Below are 15,542 nucleotides of genomic sequence, written 5' to 3'. Positions count from 1 at the left end.
CTCTTTTCACGAATTATCATTCCGCCATTTTGTACCTAATATTTATCTTTTTTTTTTAAATATCGGTAAAAAGATATATATAAAGATATATAAAAAGAAAAAAACAGGAAAATATCTTTTAGGATTTTACTGCAATCGTATTCCAAAGACTATTTTTTAGAGATTCAGAACATGAAGCCCCTTTAATGTCCCATTTTGTGTGAGCATACATACATATGTACAAAAAATACAAAACATGTTTTTGACTTTATTTGTACTTATTTAGAAACGAGTTAACATGTTTTATGATTTTTATGAATGTACTAGGCAAAGTATTTCGATTTCATCGATGTCTATCGCGGTAGTTAGTTCAACGGGTAATAAAATTTGAAGCTGATCAAAACTTGTACTCTGTTATAATAATCTTAATAATATTTTGTGGCAAAATATAGATCTTTATGAATTTTGATAACATATGTAACTTTGATACTATAGACAAATTGATCATATTTAACGGGTCATAATTTAATATCGTGTGCCAATGTTTGGAACATTTTAAGATACGGCAAGATAACAAAAATTTAGTGTTGATATTTTAAATTGCTATGTGCTCGTTATTTTAAATGTTTTTAGGTAACACGATCTCTATCGCGAGAGTGCTTCGTTTCTTATACAATTTGTTTTACCACGTGATATTTAAATTTCACATGTGACGATTGTCGCATATTAAATAACTGATCAGTTTGATCTATGATCTTGTGTAAAGTACTGTTACTATTTGATGCATAATGGCGATTATACAAAGTACTAATCTGAGTTTCGTGCGATAGTCATAGTGTTACATTTTTCACAATAATAGAATAAAATTAATTAAAGTAACTATAAAAAAATGTAACAAGAAATCATGGAAGTATTACATTTTTAAACGATATTTAACATTTAAAAATATTTATGTGTAAACAAGTGGAATGCTGCATTCTTGTCAATTTTAAATATTAAGTAAAACTTGCATTTAATCGTCGTAACCCGCCTATAACAAAAAATCATTTTACAGTAAATGATTTGGCTTTAGTGCCCACTTTGCATTTTTTAAAGTACCAAAAACTCTTAAATAAAATGTTTAAAACAAAATTATTGAATTAAACTTATAATTTACAGTACTTTTCAAAAGTGTTTTGAGAAATATAAACGTTTTACTTATCCAAAAACTATTACACGTGATCCGAATATAAATTTTTACACGAAATTGTAAAATTATTTTATATAAATCAACAACCTCTGTATTGTATATTATAGCGAAGTATTGTTTACAAAAACTGTACTACACATCGCGCGATTTTTTTAAAATCATGCTGTTTTACATTGTTACAAGAGATTTTATGTAAATTCAAAAAATAGGAATAAATGCGTGCAACTTAATATACAATTACTTGATAACATATTTAGACATTTCTTTCGATCTGTTATATCAGAATTACTGCATGCTGTTCTTTAGTGATGATTGTCCTTATGTTACAACTGCATATTTATACGCATCACGCACACGACACATACATACACTCTTGCGCGCACCTTGGATACTCATTGAACTAAATATTTGTTGTATACGATAAAATCCCGCACCAAAAATAAGATGGTTTTCACACGTAACATCGGATTTTTTTACAAACTATTCACAATTGATGTTGAATGCGTGTATAAGCGTAATATCTTTTTATTCTCTCCTTCCTATACCTATGTTGAGTACAATGTATGTCGTTATGCTACCCAGACTATATACACGCGTATAACCTCACAGATAATTTAAACAGAAAAATGCTGTTCGTAACAAACTTATCCTATGAAATCCTCTTATTTTAGGTATCAGGATTTCTTTATTTATAGTTCAATCTTCTTTCTGTAGGAAATCGTTTTCACGATGATTTATTATTATTTATCAATTTAGACCACGTGTTCGCGATATGGTCATCTAAACACAGTTTCTGCTACGTGGGTCCTGCAAACAAAGCAGCGATTCCACTATCAGTCGCATTCTTAGAAATTTCATCCACGCGTATCGGTTGCGGTTTTCCAAAAACTTCTATCCGTGGTAAATTATCTATTTTAACTTCTTTACGGAATAACTGACCAACGCTTCGACCAATGAGCTGTAACAAGTATCGTACAGTATATATTTAAAAGATAATATTCTCTTGCTCTATGATTATGAAACTGTTCCAACAAATTTTTTACCTGATTCGTGATTTTTTTGAAAAGATCTTTCTTTCCTTTCTCAACTTTATTTCCTTTAGTACTAACTACAGCCATCTTTTCATCGAAACGCTGCAGATCGGTAGGATTAATACCAGGAATTTGCTGCATTACTTCGATAATGTTCGGGAATTTGGGTCGCAAACATTCGTAAACTTGTGCACCCAGAGTTACAAGAGAACCTTGATTGGCTTCATGTTGCCCATGAAGCTGTAAGCCTTGAAGAATAGCTACCATAATATGAGCGGCCATAGCTGGTGTTAGACTACCATCAGCTGCTAATGCTCGTACAACCGGTCCGGTTAACATTGTAGCTTTCAAACTGGCATTTGAATCATTCCAAGCTAAAGCTCTGGACGCAATAAGAATTATTTATTTAACATTTGTTCTACTCAAATACTAAAACAATAAATACTTAATTTAAAGTAAAATTTACCCTAAAACGCATAAAACAACACTATGGCACGTAGTTGGGTGTCGGAGAACAAACGTTCCTAATTCGCTGACAACTTCGGCGACTATACTATTTCCTCGCGATGACGGAGGATCTATAGCCATACCTCCCATGTCTTGTTCCATAATATCGGGAGGAGTTGCATCGCTAGCTGCACCTCCAACAAGAGCTACTTTCAGCACATCTACAAAATCCCTCGTTAAATTTCGATTTAACATGTCAGCAATAACTTCTTGCGTATCGGTATTTTCCTCGTCCAAACCGCCAGACTCGTAGAGATGTGCAATATATTGCCACTTGGCACTTAATCTTTGACACACTGTTAAAATATAATTAATGTGTAAATAAAAGCGAAAAGAGAAATAAACAGGAACACCAGAAGTAAAAGGTAAAAAACATCTTACTATGTGTAGAAACATGAGCCAGTACGGGTACAAGAACGCTTTCGTAAAATGCAGGCGGACAGGAGTATATAAATGGTTTCATAAAGACACGTATGATGGGTCGTAATCTATAATCTGAAATCAACTGAAAGGAAAACATCAGTCTTTGCTAAGGTGTAAGCAGCATTTGAAATCTTTTCTATTTCTACAATATAAATATTTTGTTAACTGTTTGAAAAATAAATAATTACCTCCATGTTAGAGAAAACTGAATTAATAAGTGCTGGTGCCAAACCAGGTAACTGATAAAAGTCTCTTCCAATCATATGACACCCACTACCTAACATGTGATAACACTGATCATGGATAGTACTGAGAAATGATTGCATACGAACCAAAGCCGTACTGGAAGATTGATCGGGTTCAGAAGTGTTATCATTTGTTATATTTAAACCTAAAAGGTTTGCCTTTTCAGACTCCAATAGCTCATGAGCGTTTTTGTATCCCTAATAAAAAAAAAGTAAACACCGTTATATTTGCTTCATGGTGTAATCGCTTAAAAGAAATTATTCACGACTTTATTACCTCTGATAAAGCTGCTAATGCCGGAGGAGTGAAGAGTGCATTCATTGCCCTGAGCAGTGCAAAAAGTGTTGGTAGTACTGGAATCACATGTGGTGTAGCAGGATTTCTATATACCGGATTTCCGCTTTCGCTAAGCGCAGCTACGAAACTGCCTCTTGCAGCCCGATCCGGATCATCCGGAATGGAACATCGCTTTACGACGCTCAATATTGTGCAAACACAAATCATTAAGTCGCTTCGATTTTGGCCAGCCGGATCTTCGGTTATACTTTCAACTGGTGATCTACTCAATCCTATGAACCTCATTAATTCAAGCGGACCTTTAAATGCTTCGTGTCCAAGAGCAATAAATTTTGCAGATCCTACACTGATCACTTCAGCGACAAATCTAGTTTGCCTTTCGTAATCACAGAAATGATTTGATATCAATAGAAGTGCTTCATAGAGCATGATTGTCTCCATTTTAGATAATGAACTGGGTTCTCTCGCTAAACTGCGAACCATTGTATGTATTTGATCGAAAACCGGGAGAAGTAACAATGGATATTTCAAACTAATCTTGACCATGAGACTGGCTGCATGACGTCTTACATTCTTTGCTGCTTTAGATCGAGTACCCTTCGTTTCACCTGGTGCTTCAAATACCAGAGCGGCAAAGATTTTATCAAGAACTCTTGGTAGGATGGCTACTCCTGGCATAGCCATTGAACCAGTTGACATCGACAAGAATACAAAAAGAGCACTAATGCAAGAAAGTAGAGCCGACAATAACCAAGGATCGAGTGGAGAATAACCGAGGCATAATTCTAATAATTGCAGGCCAGTTTGTACGCTTGGTCGTTCATTAATTAATAAAATTCTTGATACAACAGAATCTAAAGCTTGTGCAAGAGCTTCCCATTCAAGATATTGTGGATCATTCTGATCACTTTTGTATCGAAGATCTGTCATACCTTTTGTTATTTTAGCTGTCAACCATTGTTGTACATACGTAAATGTTACTAATGGTGCTACCATTGTTGCTTGTCGAAATCCTTCTAATAAATCAGTTCTGAATCGATGAAGAAATACATTGAACTCTTCTTCCGAATCATAGTCTGCAAGGCAATAGGTACTCATTCCATTACTTTGTCTACCATGTGGATATGCTATTTTTATTAACTTTGGTGCTGTGCTTTCTACATATTTAGGTATGTAAGTTAATAATAATGGATCTTGTTTTATTTGTTCGTGTTTAAATAGCATTATCCAGATTGCATTCGCCATGTGTATTAATGTTAAACTTGAGGACATAGTGAAAGTTAACACAGTATCTAAAAATATGTTGAAATGTGTTGGTCGAATGCTGGAACCATCATCTTTGCCCCAAAGTGTACATAGTTGAGTTGCCATTCCAGTTAATACCTAAATTCACAACTAATATTAGCTATTCATTTCTAATATTCAATTAAAATGTAGTGCAAATTAAGTAAATACTTTTTGCAAGAAATAGTACACACATTCAAAAGAAAATATACCTATATGATGTATGTGTGTTCTATGAAACTTTATAAAATGAAAAAATAAAAACATATCATACAACTTTGATACTTTTTCTCAGTTAACTGCAAAAAGAAGTAAATTAAGAATTACCTGCGTAAGTTTCTTTAAAAACAAGTAATGGTTTTCATGAAATTCGTTTGAGCCGGTAACAGGCGCCGCTGCAGTCGCCGCCGCATAAATATATCTCAGCGCATCTTCAGAAAATAAAATCATCAGTTGTTTCCTATCTTCAGCTTTTCCTTTGCGATTTACAATTTGTAACAAACACTCGGCTGCCGAACATTGAAATATTGAATCTCTCAACAAAAGACATAATATTTGTAGTAATCTACCATCTTCTGCCATGACATGAGTGATCGAAATCCATTCCACAAATCCAGTCAATGTAGACAATACTACCTACCAAATAAAAACGATTCAGTATAATTTTATAAATCTAAATCATAATCTTTATTCCTTAAAACTTCTGTACTAAATGTACCTGTACAACTTTACTATGCGCTGCTGCCTCGGAAGCGCAAGCTAAACTACTCTTCTTTTGAAACTCTGAAAAATGTTGCTCCATTAATCTTAAAAAGAAGCTAAAAATCTCGGCCATATTCGTATTAAGTGCTTGGTATATATCCTTTCTTCTTTGATTAGATTCTAATGTTTGCAATAATGCAACATCTTCTACTAGCCTCAGAAATACTAGAAGGACCAATTCAGTTTGACTTTCACCTCTTGTACAAGTCTGGCTAAGTTCAGCAAGTAATGTAGGCCATTGTTGTGGCCATTCTCGTTTTATCATTTCCACCACAACACGTGATAGAGCATCCTTAATATGAGCTTCTTCTTGCAGTAATGGTTCTGTACCTTCTTGAAGTAACTTCATTGCATTTTCTTTTATAAATATCTTTTCCGATTGTGATATTTGTGTCCATCGATATTTAATACAATGCTCCATGAGCTGTAATCCAAAATGACGAACCACTGAACTTCTATTTGGCGACCTCTGTGCCAGATATAACCCACATTGTGCGCATAGAGGGGAGGATTCCTTAAATCGTTCACAAGCATTGTATACTTCCAAACGTTGCTGTTGTGGTACATTTGGTGACATCATCACCTCAACCACTTGAGCAAGTTCTGCTGATATTTGGGCAACATCGCCCACTCCAAACTCCATCCCTACCTATTGCACTGTAATAAAAACATAATAATTAAGTATGTTTTATATAAATTTACATTACTTTCTATAAATGATAATGATGAATGATAAATTAAAAATAAAGTGTAAAGATGTTTAAATAAAGAATTTGCGATTCTTTTTAAATTTTTGGTATATCAGATCTATGATAAGAGATAAAAAAGAATAATTAAAATTTTTTAAATTTTCATATTATTTTATTTAAGTTTGTTAGTTTTAAACTAAAATATAGCTTTTTTTTGACATGCAAATGTTTCTTCGAACATTGTTAAACATAAATGATCCATTACATTATATATTAAAACTATTCATAATTTGATTAAAATAATACAATAACCAAAAGAATTAATGTTCCATTGTAGTATGTACAAGCAATGACCATTTTCATTTATTATAAGTTTCATATAAAGTTACATGTAAAAATTATACAATTGGTACTATTTAATATTTAATCTCTGAAATATATGTTTAAGAGACACAAACTGATTTATCTATTTTGACTCCAAATGATAAAACCCATTAATGCTTTCTTTCATCATTTGGAACAGTATTTTTATAAACATAACACATTAAATACCAAGCAAAGTTTTCTTTTATATCTTTAACCATACAATACTCACAAATTATATATAGAAAATTTTGTGAAGTGATTGAAATTGCAAAAAAATAAAATGAAAAGAAAAGTTTCAAGAATTCACAAAATAATACCCTTTTAAAAATTCAAAATCGGTGATAAATGGACAAAGATAAATATGATTTATAAGATATTAAACTTTTGCATCTTTTGCGAGAATTTGTGTGAATTAATAAAACATTTGCAGAAAAATTAGATGATACAGTTAAGTAATTATAACACAAGAAAAACACGAGGCGAAGCAGCTTGCGAAGTGTGTACGGCATGTCCTGGTGAGCATGCCTTGACAGAAGGTACCCACCTCGTAACGCGATCGTGGATAGAGGCGGATCGAAGATACACGTCTGGCAAAATTACTGCCAATATAGCCTGTCAATTCATATTTGATCGTCACTTAAAAAGTTAAGAGCTCGCGGCGTGCATGAGCGGCGATCTTATATTTAGTCAAAGAAGTTTGCTTCCGAGAGATACGCGGCACGTTGAACGATTACATATACCACACGTAAAATACGTACTGCCCTCTAGATGCTTTGAATTCGATCTAACCTCATCTTACAGCGTGTGCATGTTTTTATGTTTATACAAATCGCAATTGCAATTGTAATGCAACGTTATTCGCGATAATTATGCTACGTAGAAACTGATAAGTTATAGAAGAAATTTTTAACTGTCACTTACCGTTCATACACTATTTATCGACACTTCTTTCAAACGAGACTTTCGAGTGAACTTTCTCAGTGAAACTTTGGAGGTTATGCCGGCGATCTCTTGTCGATTTTACACAAGGACGCCTCTCGTTTAAAAGTGATAATCACGGTATTACAAATACGTGATGGATGAGGCTCTGACTACACCGCCTACGTTTCAACTATATTTTTCCAAACAGATATATTGCGTCGAATTATCTCCGTATGAATGGTCTCAACATTTAATTTGTATTGCTCTTGCCGAAGAAATTGTAATCGGTACTATTAAATTTCAGGTAAAGCTTTTAATTTCAACGTGTATTCATGCGTGCATGCTGAATGCCTAAATAAAAGATAACTTCACTTTGAGTCGAGTAACATTTGAAATAAAAGCGTTGAATAATATTAATAGAAAGAAAACGAAAATTAAAACATGATTTAAGAAAGATTTTCTTCTTGTGTGATTAAAAAAGCAAATCGTAAAACAAATGTCCTTTGTAGAATAGATCATAGACATTTTCGACAGTTTTTTAGAAATGAAATTTTATTATCCAATAAAATAATAATCATTATCTATATATATACAGGATGAGGATGAGACAGTAGAAGACATTGCTTATAATCATTTTAGAACATTTCGTCATGATACCAGACCTCATGCTGTTGCTTGGAGTCCAGAAACCTCCTTGAGTGTTGTACCAAAAGTTCTTATGTTTTGTGTTGCTGGGGCAGATTTTAAAATAAGATTATATAATAGTGATATGAACAACAATACAATACACGAGGTAAGTAATAAGGTGTATGGATTACTATCTATTGTATATTGATGATGATAATAATTTTCTGATTTAATATAAGATGGAAGGACATAAAGACTATATAAACTCAATTTGTTATGAAACTGAAGGAGAGATATTGGCCTCAGTATCTGATGATCACACATGTAAACTTTGGGCTGTAAAAGAGGATGATGAGTGTATTTCTACATTTTATTTAACATCTCCTGGAATGAGTATATGTTTTCACCCTGAAAAATCTGGCAAGTTTCTTGTAGGAGAAAAGAATGGATTGATTCACATGTATGATGTACGAAGTCAACAAGCAATCATGTCTTTAGATACAGATGTTGTTCCCTTAATGTCAATTGATTGGGGACCTAATCCATTAAAAGTAGCTGGTATGGCTGCTGGAAAATTAATCCTTTGGAATATATCTGAACCTAGGTAATTCTTGTTACGTAAATTAGAAAATTACCTGAGAAATAAATCGATAAGTATTGTATGTTCAGTGAAAATACTTTTTTCTTTTAGTCCACCTGTACAGTGGGGGAACCCTTTTCATATTGAAGGCGGATTAATGGTAAAATTTTCTCCTGCTTGTGAATATTTTGTAGCAAGCATTGGCAGACCTGATAATTTTTTAAAAGTTACAAATATAAAATCTGAAGAAAAGATAATTTGTGGACAAGTAAAGTTAATAGGGGGAATATCGTGGCACTATAAACTACCATATATTTGTGCTGCAAGTGACAGAGAAATCTGTTTTTGGAAAGTGACTTTGAACTAACAACAATGGTAATGTTTTGTTATAAATAATATCATTATTTCTTCATAAATAACACGACAGATGCTTTGTAATACTTACAGTTAACTTTTTATAAATAAAAATCGTATTTTTCTAATTTATTAAATATAAACGTGATTTATATTTATTTAATGTTGAATATATCCTTTTAATAAATAGTTCTCATTCATAAAAAAAAAAATTAAATTGCTCAATTATGAAAAAAATAATATTGAATATTGAGCATTTAATAATCACTAAATCACAAACTATAATTGAAGTAAGAAATAACGGCTATCTATTATGATCAGCAGATACAAAACTAATAAAATTAAATAAATACATAATTCTATTTACGAGGTAGCATTCGTCCATGCTTTGGAAACAATTTCTTGAAACTTAGTTTGAATAGTTTCATCCAACAGCTTGTTAGCTAATTCATTTGCCTTGCTATAAACCATAATAGGATTAGGAATGCAAACTAGTTCATCAAGAAGTTGTTTCTTTTCAGTTTTTAATATATTCAATTCTTGTACAAGAGATTCCATATATTGTTCATCTTTATTTTCTTGAATTTTACCTAATGGGAAAATTAATATTAGTCTTTTTACATTGTAAAGTGTTTAATCTGCAAAACAAAAATTTCTTAAAATCAATTAAGTAATGTTTCTATTACTTACACAGATCGGAAACTACTTGGCTTTCCAGTTTGTTAATTTCGTTTGTAATCGACCAATATTTTACAGCACGTTTATTTAAAACATCCTCGATCAAATTTTCTATTAAAACAATGGAAATCTGCATGTTGATGTTATTCATATTTTCTTCATGTACATTATCTGTGAGCCAATTTAAAAGAGCATAACATAAATAAGCTCGTAAGCTAATTGATACAGGATAATCAATTTTTGTATAAATGCTCTCTTCATCCAGTGGGCTTTTAGCATCTAATTTAATAATAATTTCAATTAAGAAGTTACACTGATCTTCAAGATTTTTTCGATGCAATATTTCAAACTGTGTAATGGCACCTAATGCGGTAACAATATGTTTCAACTGCTGTTGTTTTTCAATAGAAGTTATTGCCATTGCAATTTCATAGCTAACTGTGAACCATAACTGAAATTAAAAATTATCTGTTTGAGACTACAGTAAAATCTCAATTTAGCGGATTGTAGTGGAAGAGGGGCGTCTTTTTAACTGATCAGTATAGATTGAAGTGATAGAATTTTTAAATAATATAGGAAAGAACTGGTCATATACTAACATAATGCTATACAATTTTTCCAATTAAATTCAAAATTCGTTAAACTGAGGTTTTACTGTATTAATTTTACCATCTGTTCATTTTCCAAAGTATTAGAAAAATTACTTTGATGTAACTCATTGTAATAAGAACTACTATCTCCACATATTGTTTTCAATTCTTGGAATAATCCATATTTTAATTCTCCGGTCAACCACATTTGAATCGTGTCGAGCTTTACGTCTTTTTCAATAATTTTTTCAAGTTCTTGAAGGGTTAATAAATGTACTTCCCGGTACTAGAACATAATTGTTTCGTCAGATATTAAATATGTAAAATATAAGAAGAAGAATATATTATAAACATACTTTAAGATATGGAAATTTTGTGATTATACTTCGAACTAAATTATGCTCTGAATTTTTCATAGCTGCATTTATTGCTTCCTCGGCTAAAGACTTACTAAGAATGTCGTCGCCACATAAAAGTGCAATCTCGGCTGCAGTCATTAAAGTAGTTGAATCTTTAATACGTGTAAGATATTTCACTGTATTGGAAAAGTCTTGTAATTGAGCATAACTGAAAATAAAATTAAAAAATCATTTATGATTCATAACGTTTAGTAATTTAATAACGTACATGTATGCTGCTTCTTCAAAGTAACCTACGCGTACATCGTAGGTTGCCCAATTTTTTAACACGTCTGTTAGGACTGGATCATCTGATTCAAGTTTACATCTCGCGAGAACATAAGCTTCTTTGTACAAATTCGCATCTTGGAGTACTTTTATAGCTTTGTAAGTTTTATGTATACAAAGTAAATATGATACTGCTTTATGAGGATTGCCTTCATTTACTAATTGATATGCATAGAGCTCACACATATCTTTCCATGTTCTAAAATGTGTAATTGTCATATGTATTTCACAATGCTTCTAGTTACATTTTATAGGGCGAATAGAGTTGCATACTTCATAGAAAGACTAGCTGAAAGCGAAATAAGAAAGTCATTCAGGCGTTTCTCTTTGGCAGCTTCTTCTAAATTTTGTTTAAGATTGTCACACCATATGTCCATTTCTGTTGCTACATTATGCCTATTTTTCTCAGCATGATTGCATTCTGTATATTGATAAGAAATAATAAAGGAGATACGATGTAGCTCACCATAACATACGCCTAATTAACAATTAACTTACTCTTATTGGTAAAAAATGACATAAAATCTTTTTCCGAGAATAATGGTGTCATATAATGGAAAATGTCTTGCTGATTTTCTTCAATATCTACATTTTCATTTTGTTTGTTTCTTACAATATTTATGATAGAGTTAAGCAAATATGTTTTATCATTCATTGTTTTAGGGTCTTTTGTAAAATATGGTATTCGGTCACCCTTTTTCTTTTCTACTTTCGTCTCTGATACTGTTTTTGAATCTAAAATGAAAAATTAATAAAAGTTTATTGTTTATAATTCTATAATAATAATATTTGAATAATATGTATGCAAATATCATTTTTATACTTTGTACAGTCTGAGAAACATTTGATATCGAACATTCTGACATATTTTCAGTCAAAATGTTAGTGATCTTATTTGTTTTGATTTTCTCCTTTTTACTTTTCTTTGTTGATTTTTGAAGTATTTCTTCTTGTGTCAAAGTGGCACTGTTAGCAGCGACTTTCCATATCCGTACTGTAAAATCTCCAGAGCCTGTTATAATATAATCAGGATTTAGTGGACTCCACATACAACATAGTACTGGGCCACAATGTCCTGTATAAGTAGCTATTAATTCTTGTGTTTCAACATTCCATACCTAAGAAACAATAATTCGAGAAAAGAAATAATATAATGTCTCGAATTATTAAAATTTATATAAATTTTATAACTACTATATTTTAACATAAAACTGATCAAACCTGCGTAGTATGGTCATAGCTACCCGATATCAATTGTCCACTAATATATGGGCTCCATGCTAAACAAACAACACTGTGAATATGACCAACTAGGGTGGCTACAACTTCGTGCACCTTATACGAATCACATTTTTTCTCAATATCATTTTCCGTGTAATTTTCTAATTTTGTTAAATGATTCATAAAATTGGATAGATCCAAGATAATTATTGTAGTCGATTTAAAGGCAACAGCTAAATAATTTTTAAATGGAGAATACGTTGAATCTGTTGCTGTACTTTCAGGATGCCATACTAAGCAATGCACCATTACTGATGAAAATTTACCATATCCGCGCAGTTCAAACTTGCGATTAAGAAATGAAATTGATCTGGAAAATAGTATCTTTGCTTAAATGAATTTAATATAGTATCAGAACCTGCAAAAAGTATTACGTTTTTTAATTCATGTAAATTTATGCATTAAAACAAGTTCAACAATTATTTTCCAACATATATTTAAATACACCATTTTTGTAACACTTGATAACCTAAGGTACTGGAAAATAAATATTGGAGTAGTTTCTGCAAAGTTTGACATATTTGGGACCTTACCCATTCTCAAATCCTACTGCTAAACAAGAAAAATCTGGTTTCCAGGAAGATTCTGTACATTCCTTTTTTAATACAGATGTTGGTTCTAATGAAATTAAGCATAATTTTAAGTTGAATGTGATGTAATAATACCACCATTTATTAACTATTAAATGCCAAGTACTACCTTCATTGTGTTTTGCTGGATCATAGAATACAAGCTCTCCTTCTGCACAAGAGTATAAAACATACTGCTTATTGTTTGGATGAGGACCCCAATTAATAGAATATACTACATTTCTGTGATATTGTCTATACAAAATGGGTGGTTTGTTTCCATTTGTATCAAACACACCAATTCGACCTTCTTCGGTTGCATATGCTAGCAAATTTTCCTTTTCAGGATGCCATGATATCTATATACAATATAATTGTTAGGTGAGTGGAAACTCGGACGAGCCTCGAGTCGGGTCAAGTTAGGACCCGAAATTGAAGTCAGCTCAGGTAGTGCTCGGGTCTGATCGAAAATCCGAACATTTGTAACATTCGGATAAATAAATTCTTACCGTACGAATCTTTCCTTTTATCTTTTGCCATAAGACAGTTATATCAAATGAAGTATTATGTGGTTCTGACAAATTCCATAATCGTAGCATAGCATCACCAGCTCCAAATGCAATGTGTGAAGTATCTAATGGACAGGCAGCCATGCAATAAACGTATCCACTTTGTGTAAAAATATTATATTCTATTTCAACATTATCTTCTTGTATATTACAACAAATAACTTTACGATCTTGTGCCAAAGTCCAAATTTGAAGTCTGTAATTCATAAAAAATATTCAAATTTATGACAGCTTTATAAATTGAATTTTATAAGTAACTTTTAATTAGAAACCTGTGTTTCATTCTCCAATTTTCTACCACATTTGTTTGGATAGTTGGTACATGTGCAATACAAAATAAACCTCTACTATGATGTGCATGTATCATCTTACAAGTAGGTTTGCCCTTTACCATTGTTGTTAAATTCCAAGATAATAATTCACCCCAAGAGGAACTTGTAAGCAATAAGTTGGGCTCTACCCAACAAAGTGCAATCCAAGTACCTACTGATGTATTTAATTTGCTTCTATGTTGTTTAGAATCAAGAGGTCCAGTAGGCAATGAAATTGTCATTTCATAACGTCCATCTCCACCAGCTTTCCAAATAAAAATTGATCTATAAAATATGAAAATTACAATCATAAACTGAAATACTGGTCAGTGTTTGGGATATGTTATTGAAATTTACGCAGTAAACAAAACAATGTTAAACAGGACTTTACAGTAAAAGACTTATGAAAACTTTTCGAATTACCTGTCTTTCCCTCCTGAAGCTAAAAGTAATTCTTTTTTTTGATTTTTGCTTATAACATTATATTCTGAAGGACACCATGATAAACTAACTACTTCAGTATCGTGTCCTCTTAATTTATAAACTATTGTTCCTTGTCCTTGAAAACTCAAAATATAGACTAAACCACTCTTAGTACCTACAGCCACAAGATGTGGATTATGGGGACAAGAGGAAAGACATGTAGGTATTATCTTTCCTAATAAAATGGAAGAGGTACTGTTAAAGTAAGCATTCCATGATAATACACAACCATCAGAACTTGCTGAGTATACAACAAAAGGTTCTTTATATGACCAATCCACGCCTATTGTTTGTTTATGCTAAAAGAAAAATTTTTAAACAGAAATTTTTATAAACACATACAAAATATATTTATGTATATACTTACAGCTCCAAGGGAATGGCTGTAAACTATAGATAATGTTTTCAAATTCCATATTTTAATTATATTTTCATCTCCTACTGAAGCTATTAAATTATCAGTTACTTGTTCAAATTTAGGAGTAAAGGCAAGGCAAGTCACTCTATCTTTGTGAGCATGTTTAATGATGGAATATTGTAATGACTTATCGTTTTTGTCAGTTTTAAGGATAACAATTACATTTCTACCACCCCATGCAACAGTTCCATCAAAAGAACAAGCAAGAACATTACTTAAATACCAATTTGGCGACGGTGGTAAAGTAACTTCATTCATATTTGTGTGCTGAAATGTATATAAAACTTATTTTAAAATTAGAACCTACTCAATTTATAAACAAAAGCGGTCGTATGTTCGTAGTGTTTTAAGGTTAACCGACATTTGGTTTACATTAGCATTACGATCATATACGAAAAATGAATATTACAAACTGTAATATTTAAAACATTCATTATCTGACTTACTAAACAAGTTACACGAGATACGTGGTCAGGAACTTACAACGTTGTCGACAGTTGCCGATTGCCGGCTATTCGACTATCTGGCAGTCAACAGGATTCAACTTCAACGGTTCAAGTTCCAAATCGTATGCCGTTGACGGGAGGTCGGATTTCAGTTGTTGAGAGCGAGAAGGCAAATGTGAGCCTTTCTCTCTCGATTCCCACGAGGCGGTCCGAAATTACTTCGAGCAGTTTCGGAATAATCGAGAAAGAGGGCATG

At 32.1% G+C, this 15,542-nt stretch overlaps 3 protein-coding genes across 8 annotated transcripts; 1 reads left to right on the top strand and 2 right to left on the bottom strand.

The window, feature by feature from the left end:
- Positions 1–150: 150 nt before the first annotated feature.
- Ranbp21 (exportin-5-like protein Ranbp21) lies at positions 151–7,819 on the bottom strand. Of its 2 annotated transcripts, none has more exons than XM_076777001.1 (9): positions 7,695–7,819; positions 5,675–6,375; positions 5,284–5,592; positions 3,652–5,055; positions 3,318–3,572; positions 3,088–3,211; positions 2,666–3,002; positions 2,212–2,581; positions 151–2,126 (listed from the first exon to the last, which is right to left on the bottom strand). In XM_076777001.1, the coding sequence occupies exons 2-9, from the start codon at positions 6,359–6,361 to the stop codon at positions 1,965–1,967; spliced, it is 3,648 nt and encodes a 1,215-aa protein (XP_076633116.1). In that variant the 5' UTR covers positions 6,362–6,375; positions 7,695–7,819; the 3' UTR covers positions 151–1,964. The 2 variants fall into 2 exon arrangements, with proteins under 2 accessions (XP_076633116.1, XP_076633114.1); XM_076776999.1 differs by lacking the exon at positions 7,695–7,819 and adding an exon at positions 7,318–7,494.
- Nup37 (nuclear pore complex protein Nup37) lies at positions 7,582–9,398 on the top strand. The gene is made up of 4 exons (XM_076777005.1): positions 7,582–7,998; positions 8,290–8,487; positions 8,561–8,925; positions 9,013–9,398. Exons 1-4 carry the CDS (start codon positions 7,849–7,851, stop codon positions 9,266–9,268), a joined length of 969 nt encoding a protein of 322 aa, XP_076633120.1. The 5' UTR covers positions 7,582–7,848; the 3' UTR covers positions 9,269–9,398.
- On the bottom strand, positions 9,279–15,454 carry Rig (gem nuclear organelle associated protein rigor mortis). 5 transcript variants are annotated; one of them, XM_076776995.1, is made up of 16 exons: positions 15,324–15,454; positions 14,790–15,107; positions 14,363–14,721; positions 13,901–14,224; positions 13,569–13,824; positions 13,190–13,418; positions 13,024–13,108; positions 12,431–12,800; positions 12,033–12,327; positions 11,708–11,944; positions 11,483–11,630; positions 11,151–11,408; positions 10,880–11,090; positions 10,603–10,809; positions 9,946–10,384; positions 9,279–9,845 (listed from the first exon to the last, which is right to left on the bottom strand). In XM_076776995.1, the coding sequence occupies exons 2-16, from the start codon at positions 15,096–15,098 to the stop codon at positions 9,619–9,621; spliced, it is 3,954 nt and encodes a 1,317-aa protein (XP_076633110.1). In that variant the 5' UTR covers positions 15,099–15,107; positions 15,324–15,454; the 3' UTR covers positions 9,279–9,618. The 5 variants fall into 5 exon arrangements, 4 of the variants coding, with proteins under 4 accessions (XP_076633110.1, XP_076633112.1, XP_076633111.1 ...); XM_076776997.1 differs by having other exon boundaries at positions 9,946–10,371; positions 10,638–10,809; XM_076776996.1 differs by having other exon boundaries at positions 15,287–15,396.
- Between the last annotated feature and the right edge of the window lie 88 nt (positions 15,455–15,542).

This window comes from Colletes latitarsis, chromosome 11 (genome assembly GCF_051014445.1).
Source record: "Colletes latitarsis isolate SP2378_abdomen chromosome 11, iyColLati1, whole genome shotgun sequence".
Classification (NCBI taxonomy): Eukaryota; Metazoa; Arthropoda; class Insecta; order Hymenoptera; family Colletidae; genus Colletes; species Colletes latitarsis.
This window is presented reverse-complemented; position numbering and strand designations above follow the sequence as displayed.

Bases quoted from the DNA above. Each gene is read 5' to 3' on its own strand.
- Ranbp21 (XM_076777001.1), bottom strand. From the start codon at position 6,361: ATGGAGTTTGGAGTGGGCGATGTTGCCCAAATATCAGCAGAACTTGCT. The intron at 5,593-5,674 runs GTACATTTAGTA...TTTATTTGGTAG, and splicing joins CGCATAGTAAAGTTGTACAG to GTAGTATTGTCTACATTGAC. The intron at 3,212-3,317 runs GTAATTATTTAT...TTTTCCTTTCAG, and splicing joins CAGTTTTCTCTAACATGGAG to TTGATTTCAGATTATAGATT.
- Nup37 (XM_076777005.1), top strand. From the start codon at position 7,849: ATGGATGAGGCTCTGACTACACCGCCTACGTTTCAACTATATTTTTCC. The intron at 7,999-8,289 runs GTAAAGCTTTTA...ATATATATACAG, and splicing joins TCGGTACTATTAAATTTCAG to GATGAGGATGAGACAGTAGA. The intron at 8,488-8,560 runs GTAAGTAATAAG...ATTTAATATAAG, and splicing joins ACAACAATACAATACACGAG to ATGGAAGGACATAAAGACTA.
- Rig (XM_076776995.1), bottom strand. From the start codon at position 15,098: ATGAATGAAGTTACTTTACCACCGTCGCCAAATTGGTATTTAAGTAAT. The intron at 13,419-13,568 runs GTAAGAATTTAT...TATTGTATATAG, and splicing joins TAAAAGGAAAGATTCGTACG to ATATCATGGCATCCTGAAAA. The intron at 12,328-12,430 runs GTTTGATCAGTT...ATTGTTTCTTAG, and splicing joins GCTATGACCATACTACGCAG to GTATGGAATGTTGAAACACA.